The 8,204-nt window shown below is 43.8% G+C and overlaps 1 protein-coding gene across 1 annotated transcript in view; it reads left to right on the forward strand.

Annotated features, from left to right (window-relative positions):
* T265_07092 (hypothetical protein) overlaps positions 1-7,098 on the forward strand; it is a gene marked incomplete at both ends in the record, with an annotated part of 31,353 nt that extends 24,255 nt beyond the window's left edge. Inside the window, 4 exons of the mRNA XM_009172530.1 lie at positions 770-1,247; positions 3,906-4,063; positions 5,867-5,972; positions 6,162-7,098. Of these exons, the coding sequence (XP_009170794.1) occupies positions 770-1,247; positions 3,906-4,063; positions 5,867-5,972; positions 6,162-6,413 (994 nt within the window). The remainder of the gene's footprint in view (positions 1-769; positions 1,248-3,905; positions 4,064-5,866; positions 5,973-6,161) is intronic.
* Between the last annotated feature and the right edge of the window lie 1,106 nt (positions 7,099-8,204).

Genomic DNA, 8,204 nt, shown 5'->3' on the forward strand with positions numbered 1-8,204 from the left:
GAGAACCAACGGGAATCAACACATTGCCTAGGTACCTTGTTAGCCTTTGAATGAATATCTACCCTCGATAGGCTTGTTGTTTTATACCACAGACGTATCTTGGTGCAACCTGCCCCGCGCACTGGCGGTGAGAGTATATTTTGGAATTTATAGCTTCGAATTTGTTATACAAGCGAAGTCTACGTATGCTAGAAAGTTGGGAATCACAGTAGAAAATCCATTCTTTCCTCGTAAGTACAGTAGTTCTCCTTCTGGAGAACCCAAGCTAGGCCAAAACGGGAGATGTTCCAGGTTGGTGGTCTCTCTGAAGGATTCTATGGGGAAATTGTTGTTCTGTGTTTCACCCCTCTTTTGGAAGCAGTGTCAATCAATCAATGAATCAATTTATCAGCAGTGTGTATCTCATGAGTTCCTACTCGGCCATATATGCTGTCTTTCGGGTAGGATTCGAACGCTGATCAGCAGTGTTACCACTTCCCATGTGATTCTTCCACTGGAAATGACATCTGTTCTTCTTTGCTGTCACTTACCTGTGACCCTTTCACGTGAGTTTTGTGCATAATTGTGAACGGAGATGCTTTCAATGCTTCTAGATAGTTTTCCGCACATATGACTGGACACGTGATAGTCCAACAGTTACGCCAGTTACAAACAACTCCAATAAACTGGTTCAATGGTGGTAACTTGGCCCCAGTTTCAATAAATTTCTCTGTCATTGATAATCAGATGGCACAGTTTGTATCAATCTTTTTATTTACTGTATATTCAGCCTGACGACTCTTCATGTTGCGCTGAACAACTATGGTGCCGATGAGGATCACCTCGATGGTGCTGGTGACACATTCGATATCAACATAAACATACCAGTCTTTCATCGTTTGCGTACACTGTACTACAGCGAGAACAACATTTCCAGCTGGTGGACCGTTTGTCGTTTGGGGCGTCATTTCCCCAGTCTTGAACACTTGGTGCTGCTTGGGAATCCTCTCGCACATATCCCCGCTCCTCTGCCATCCAAAGAATCTTTGGGTGCTCGGGGTGGAAGAGTGGTTGAGAGACTTCCAGAACCGACCCGGTTATCCCCAACACCTCCCGGGCACAAGACCGCGCATCGGTTATTCGCGTCGTTGCATACACTTGGTCTATCCGAGACGCTGCTGGAGCGTTGGGAAAGCATTGATGCTCTAGGTGAATGGATGCCTAAATTGGCCAATTTACGCCTCGGCAACGTCCTTCCCGTCTTTCAGGTATGTGCACGTTCCGATATCTGCCATCTACGTTTTATCTGCGTGTGGATTGCGATCGATTCTTGTTACCTGCTTCATAATCCGTGGCAAAAGTATTGGTGACTAAACACGTGACTCCTTTATTCGGTGTGTCCCATAACCAGATACACTGCGAAATCACGAGGTAGTTTAGCCGATGGACAACGTAAAATGTGGAAACATTCTGTCTGGCTGAAGCTGATGAATCCGAATATATGTTAGGAAGAAATATTCTGAGGAGTTCGTCAACACATTCGGGGGATTCTGCCGTGCTTTTTCGATAATCGCCTTATTTCATGGGAGTTTGGTTACTAGATTAGTGAAATTTCACTTGCATCCGGACATTTTGTAACAGGTTTCACGAGTATAGAACAGAGTTTTCTGTTTTCTTCAATTGACCTTTCCAGTTGTTCGACACTCTTGTATACTTGTGCTTTGCACCTGATGATCCTGTGTAACCACCCTCATTTCATATCATCTACATCGTTTAGGAACTAGTTACGGCAGTGAAGCACCAGTGCCAACACTGATGTTGCTGTCTTTGATGATGATGATGATGATGATGATGATGATGATGATGATGATGACGATGATGATGAAGATTAGGAACTAGTGGAACTAAATTAAGAACCGCTGACTACAGCAGGTTATCACAAAGGTGTAGTCCTACATAAAAACGAAAACAGCGCTTCTTAGCACAACACTAGCCAATAAATTGATAGAATCTCTATGACAGCTCATTGCCAGTCCTCGAGTTTCCATAAATCTTATTTTCCACCTGAACACTTGTGCTAAACATATCTGAGGATAAGTCACTTTCCGGATAGTCGTGAACACTTTAAGTGTGGTTTATACTTGGGTGGGCGATTTTCCCGTCTGTAAATAACCTGTTCGAAATGGCTATTAACATATTTTTAACTAACTTCGGTTGGGTTATGCAGAAAAGTATCTTCCATAGCAGAGTGTACCTTGTGTTTGTTCGGCGGGCGAACGTGCTTTATCGATGCAATTTGACATTCTGTAGTACATGCAACGAGTTACTTTTCCCTTTAACCTGCCGACTCTCTATGTAGACACTCTTTCGAGTTGACAGGATAGATGAGCTGGTGGGTTCTATCACACGGATATATTCGATCGACTACATCGGCTTTTGTACTTTGTAGGTAGCGAGTGGTTGTCATTCAAGCATCGGGAACTTTTTTCAACAACCTACTACCCGGCTAGTAGTACCCTGTGGGTAACATTCCACTTCGTCAGTTTTCAGTCAGCCAAACCTACAGAAGCATGTGTCAAAAACGCCGGCTGGTGAACAGCAGTTGTCTTTTAGTCTGAGCACTCTATGCTCAATAAATTCAGGTTTACTCCAAGCTACAGTGATCCGTCAGCAGGAACACGTTTGCATTGAGGGGCAAATCTAGACAGTACTGAATTCCTTCTGACTGTAGTCTCTGTTGTGGGAAACATCGTCATAACCGAAATGAGGACAATTTCACTAATCAAAAAGACTTATCTCCTTTCCTGTGGGAACACCAAGGTAAACTTGCTCATTCAATTGGCCCGAAATTTGAACATCCTTTCCTATGAAGTCTGGTTTTGAAATTTTCCAGAGGGGCTTGGTAAACAATCGGCGGATTTATTGCTGGGCTGTTTACCAAACCCTTCTGAAACGATGACTTCTCAATCGGTTCCAAACACTTTCCAATTGATTGGTTTTGGAATTCTTATTCGAATTTGTCTAGTCTCTTAAAAATTTCCTCGTTCGTGGTGACTAGAATACTGGGGGCTGATAAACAAGAAATGGGGTCACGACTGATGCACACTATGAATTGATCGAGTGTTATCGTGATTTCGGAAAGCTAAATTTAATCTTCTTCTTAGGTTGGATATACCTCACCCTCCTGTTTATCTTCTCTCTCTTGTCATTACATATTTTTTCGGCATATCATTCAACTCTGTTGAACTGAAAGGGAGTAGAACTAATAAACGATTCGCCCAAAATTATTTGTTCGTTTCGATGGACTGTAGTTAGAACTGCTGATTAGTGTGTATTTCCAACACGAAGTGGACCATCAGAATAAGACAGAATATCCAGAAGAGGCCGTCCCCCATAAATGACTAGGATGTATTGGTCCTGAAAAATGACCGCCGCTCTTAATAGATCTTAATCCACTAGACTATTTAAAGTTATTTGAAGTGGAGGGAGGTCAGTGCTTGTCATAATCAGAAATCAAAACATAGATTACGGAGACCTATCGTCCGTCAGTACTGCTTAATTAGTGAGTGTTACCAGTTGTTTTATTACAGTTGGAAAATATCTTGAATTATCCTGAGGTATTGACAGGTGGATGAACCCAGTTAAGAGTGCCAGTCCTAGGATTTGAGACCGGACCGTCGAAACGGACTTCTGCGATGTTTGCATTTGGTTCACCCAAGCTCATAGCCTGATGGGCGAATACTTCATTTCGCCTCCGATGATGTTGAATAGTCATATTTTGAGGTTCTCGGGTCCTCTCTTGCTTGGTTTGCCACATCTTTTACTAAATCAGTGAACTTGGTTAGCTTCAGTATGTCCGTTTGTTGGTCACTTTCCTGGTTTGCATACATCAATATCCATATGTACTGTTCTCTGTCCTACATCAGTCCTGGCTAGAATCTGACTGTCGTGCTCATGTGATTGCCCGCCTTCCAAATCTTACTACCTACAATCGTAGTGCCATCGACCAGGATGAACGCGAAGCGGCCGAACGGGATTTCGTGCGCTACTATAGTCAGATTGAACCAGGTCTTCGACCGAGTCGGTTAGTCTATTTTCTATTCTGGTCCCTTAGCCATCCACTAAGAAATACTTTTGTTCTCCTGTGTAGCCCACTTTTCAGGCGAGACCTGACATTTTTGTGTGGTTCTGTTGACGTATGTGTCCGCGGAATGTCGCCCCTCAGCTACAAAGTGGATTTTTAAGTTAAAAAACCGGTCAATGAGTGGTGCAAACTGCGTAATTGTGTTATGTCGTTTCTTGGGATAATTCGTCCCAAATGCCCTAATATAAGTTGAATGAAGATGAAAGACTGGTAAGCCCATTCGTCAGTTATATTGTTCCACTTCAAGAAAATATTGATAACACAGGTTGCAGTGGTGGCTGGATTTACCACCAAATTGCCCAGCTCAGCGAGAGCAATCGATGACGAATCCTCTTGTTTCTAATCCCCTTCGAACTTGCCGAACATCTTGTTGCATACTCGATTGACTGATTTAGTACCTAGTTGTTCACACGTCCAAAGTCAGGTGATTAGTTCGAATGAATCGGTACTGTTCGTGAACTGACTGTGAATGCCATTTGTGACACGAAAATGAAATTCATACTCACATCACTCGTTTGCACGGTCATCTTCCTGTCTTGATGCAGTTGCTCTCTTGAATCCATGCCAAAGTGGAAAGCTCTGAATTCGAGTTTCACTCCTATCATCATCAGCTCATCAGCGGTGCATATCCTTGACCGCGCCCTTCGAAACGTCGGGCCAATCATCCACATCACTCAAGCGTGAACATAATTGTCTGTTCACACGTGAAAATTGGATGTTTCCATAGTGCGCTTGTGGAGTAGTGGTAGCACGCTCGCCTTACGTGTCGGATCCCCGGAGCAAAACTTGAGTCCAATGCTTTCTCGAAAGAATGATTGCACCGGGACAGGAGGACGACTGTCCAGACGAGAGTAATGTGAGCGTGAGCTCGACAAAAATGAGAGACACTGAGGGCGTTGGCTAAATTGAACTTAACTCGGCGTTGCAGACACCCTTAGGTGTNGCAGACACCTAAGGGTGTCTGCAACGCGGGATCAATATAAGCAAGTCTCTCTGTTACCCCAAGTGGCTAGTTAGTTTGATTACGTGAATAGCGAACAACGCAAATCTTGCGGTGATGTTTCACAATGCTTTATATACATGTACCAGAGGTATCTGATGATTTTGGAACACGCGGGTCAGTATGACTTTGACGACTGTTGGTTATGTCTTCAAATGTTTGTAGTCGTAGTTGAGAAAGGTGTTCCAAGTGAAGGCCCTCCTGTAACTGGTCAGAACAACTGCCCGAAATTTTAGAAAACAAACACAATGCTTCGTTTGCCAAACAGAACTTTTTTTGCCAGAAAGTCGCCAACCTTTTGTTTCGTTTGGGTGTGACGGCATCAGATCAGGCGCACAGCTTTCAGGACACGTTTAGTATGCAGCTCTAGTGTGACGGAGAGTTTAACTTTTGTCAATGCTATTATTCACATATCGTGAATCGGATGTTTAACGTACAATAGTGTTCTATTGTAACGAATTTAGCGTGAGCACAGTAGGGTTTTCTGTTCGTACTATTGAATTGGCCTTACTTGCGGTTTGTATTAACCTATGAGCGGGTGAGGAAAACCCTATTTATGAGTCATGTTTCCATGCGCGGTTTAACCGTTTTGTTATTTGGAATGTAAAAAAGATTTAAGGCCTATCCACCCATTAGGTCACTTTTAACTCAGGTGGTTCACAGGTCCAAAATCCATGACCCGCACTGATGGTACAGTATTCTTGCATGCAAGTTAAACAAGTTTTCTGATCCTTTCTCTACAGTTATTGGGAATTGGAGCGCCAACATGGCCGTCTGGAACCACTGGCGGACATCGATCTGTCTCCAAAGCGCTTCGTACGCGTTCGCGTCGTGTTGGATGGACGTGAAGTAAGCTAAATTTCGTCCGATATCTGTTATCTGCAACTCATTCAACTGCCTCCGTTTTCAGTGAAGCACCTCTATTATGCAGAAACGTAGCTCGACCGTTGTCATTGTTTGATTTATGGTTCCTGGTAATTGCGTTATCAAATGGCGACGTAACCAAGTTTGCCTTAATATCCATTGCTCTGCTTACAGACTATTCACGAATTAAATCTTGGCTTGAAGGTTTCACAAGTGAAGCGCCAGCTACTCCGACTGTTTGATATCGATCCTGCGGAATCCAGAAGCTACAAACTTTTTTATTATGACCAGGTAATTTCTCCACACCAAGGACCGGAGGAACTTCGCTATCCCGCGCGCGCAATGCACTCATATCAACCAGAAACTGGCGATTTGTTCGAGTTGATGCGCAACCCAGATCAGCATTCATCTACACGTTCCCGCTAGTTCAAACAATGTATTTGCATGTAAATATGGCCAAGCACTCACATATGTAAGGTATGGAGCAACACCGGAGTATTTTCCTTCCAGTCATCAGTAGACTCCACTGTTACTGTCCCGTTGATGCGCCGAGCTTTTACAAGTCATTTCACTGCATTTACGCCTTTCGCCCTGCACACAACTGTTGACAATTTTACATTTTTTACTCACTGGCTGTGGCACCCTAATCCGTGATACCAATGAAGCAATAACCGATCGTATATGGTCAAATCTTTCCTGTCACGTGTTCACCAAGGCACGCTGATGTTTGTGCAGTATTTGTTCCACCTTTCATACACCCGTTTCCGTATTGCGCAGCTCAGCTGCATCCTGTTTTATTTAGTTTTCCTCTTTTGTTTATGCTCGCTGGTTTTTTTCATCTCGTTACTTTTTGTTCATCTGCGGATGACTTGTTGGTCAGTCCGACTGGTGATACAGAGTGACACATGTATCTACTCACTGCCTTGTCGATCGGGACCGAATTGTGCGTAGCACCTGTTATGAGACAAGCACATTTACAGTTTAGTGTGTCATTGTTGTCCCGTTCACGTGGTATATAGTTACTACCTATTTCAAAATAAGCCATCGGCAATTCGCTCATTACTTTGTTCATAGTGTCATTTGCGAATTCACACTATCCTTTCATATTTACATGTACGGCCCAGAAAAGTTAACTTCACATGACTCAGGTTTCTAGTAGATGGTGCTTTGGCGTGGAGGCATTTGTGGATGTTCATTCATGACTAATCCTCAGGCATCGATCAAAATTTGAAAATTAGTGAGTCCGAAGTGTTTTGGGAACGTTAATTCTGGAGTGAAAAATGGCTGTTAGTGAGATGCAAATGAAATTTCGGCGCCAGTATTTGAAACTCCGTTTACCAGAGTGGTACGCTACTCACTGGAGTACGACGGATATATGCGCATGTTCCACCTATGTACTTGTTGTTTAGGTGCGCTTCTTCCTGGATGATGCTCTCTCCAAAGTGACAAGTGCTGGCGATTAGACGTGACTGTTCATGACCGTGAACAAGCGACTTTTGAAGAGGCAAGGCAGTCTCCTGGTCAGGAGAAATGTGACAATTCTTCTTTAGTTGACCAAACACTAGGATGGTTATCGTTGATTTAAGCCCCTTACGTCACTGGAATATTTGGAATTGGACTCCAGAAAGTCAACTGGGGTAGTGCTGGTCGGTATGCCGTCTCACCTTGTGCTTCACACTGTCCTAATTTGCAGTTGCATCTAGTTTATTTGCTCGTGGCTTATGTTGATTCCCATGCTAAATAGATCACGGGCCGTCTTATTAGGCATATATTTGTCAAAATTCCCTTCATATGGGACTAACATTTTAGCGGCTGGACTTGACTTGTGTGAAACCTGGTGGTCATGTTTCTCTGAAGGGTGCCAATTGCAAGCCTTATGAGCTCAGTGGTTGGAGCGCGAATTTGCTGACCGGAAGATCCGTGGTTCGAACTTCCCCTGTTAAGCCTTGGGCGACCTGGAAGTCTGCCAGCCCTCATGCTTCCTTATAGTGGCTTGACAGTATAGTAACTGTATTTTCCTCAGCTTAGTTCTCGGTCTGAGCCTCCCAAGGAGTTCACGTCAAAACAATCACAAATGTGCACAAGGTATATTAACGCCCAAAACGAAGTCAAGAACACTCGTACCGCGCTCCATACCAGCAAACTCAGCTGCGCTGGTCACTGCCGTCTTCCTGGATGGGGACCCCGAGACGGGCCACATCAATGGCTAGAGACATT

Source organism: Opisthorchis viverrini (assembly GCF_000715545.1).
Source record: "Opisthorchis viverrini unplaced genomic scaffold opera_v5_156, whole genome shotgun sequence".
In the NCBI taxonomy this organism is placed as follows: domain Eukaryota; kingdom Metazoa; phylum Platyhelminthes; class Trematoda; order Opisthorchiida; family Opisthorchiidae; genus Opisthorchis; species Opisthorchis viverrini.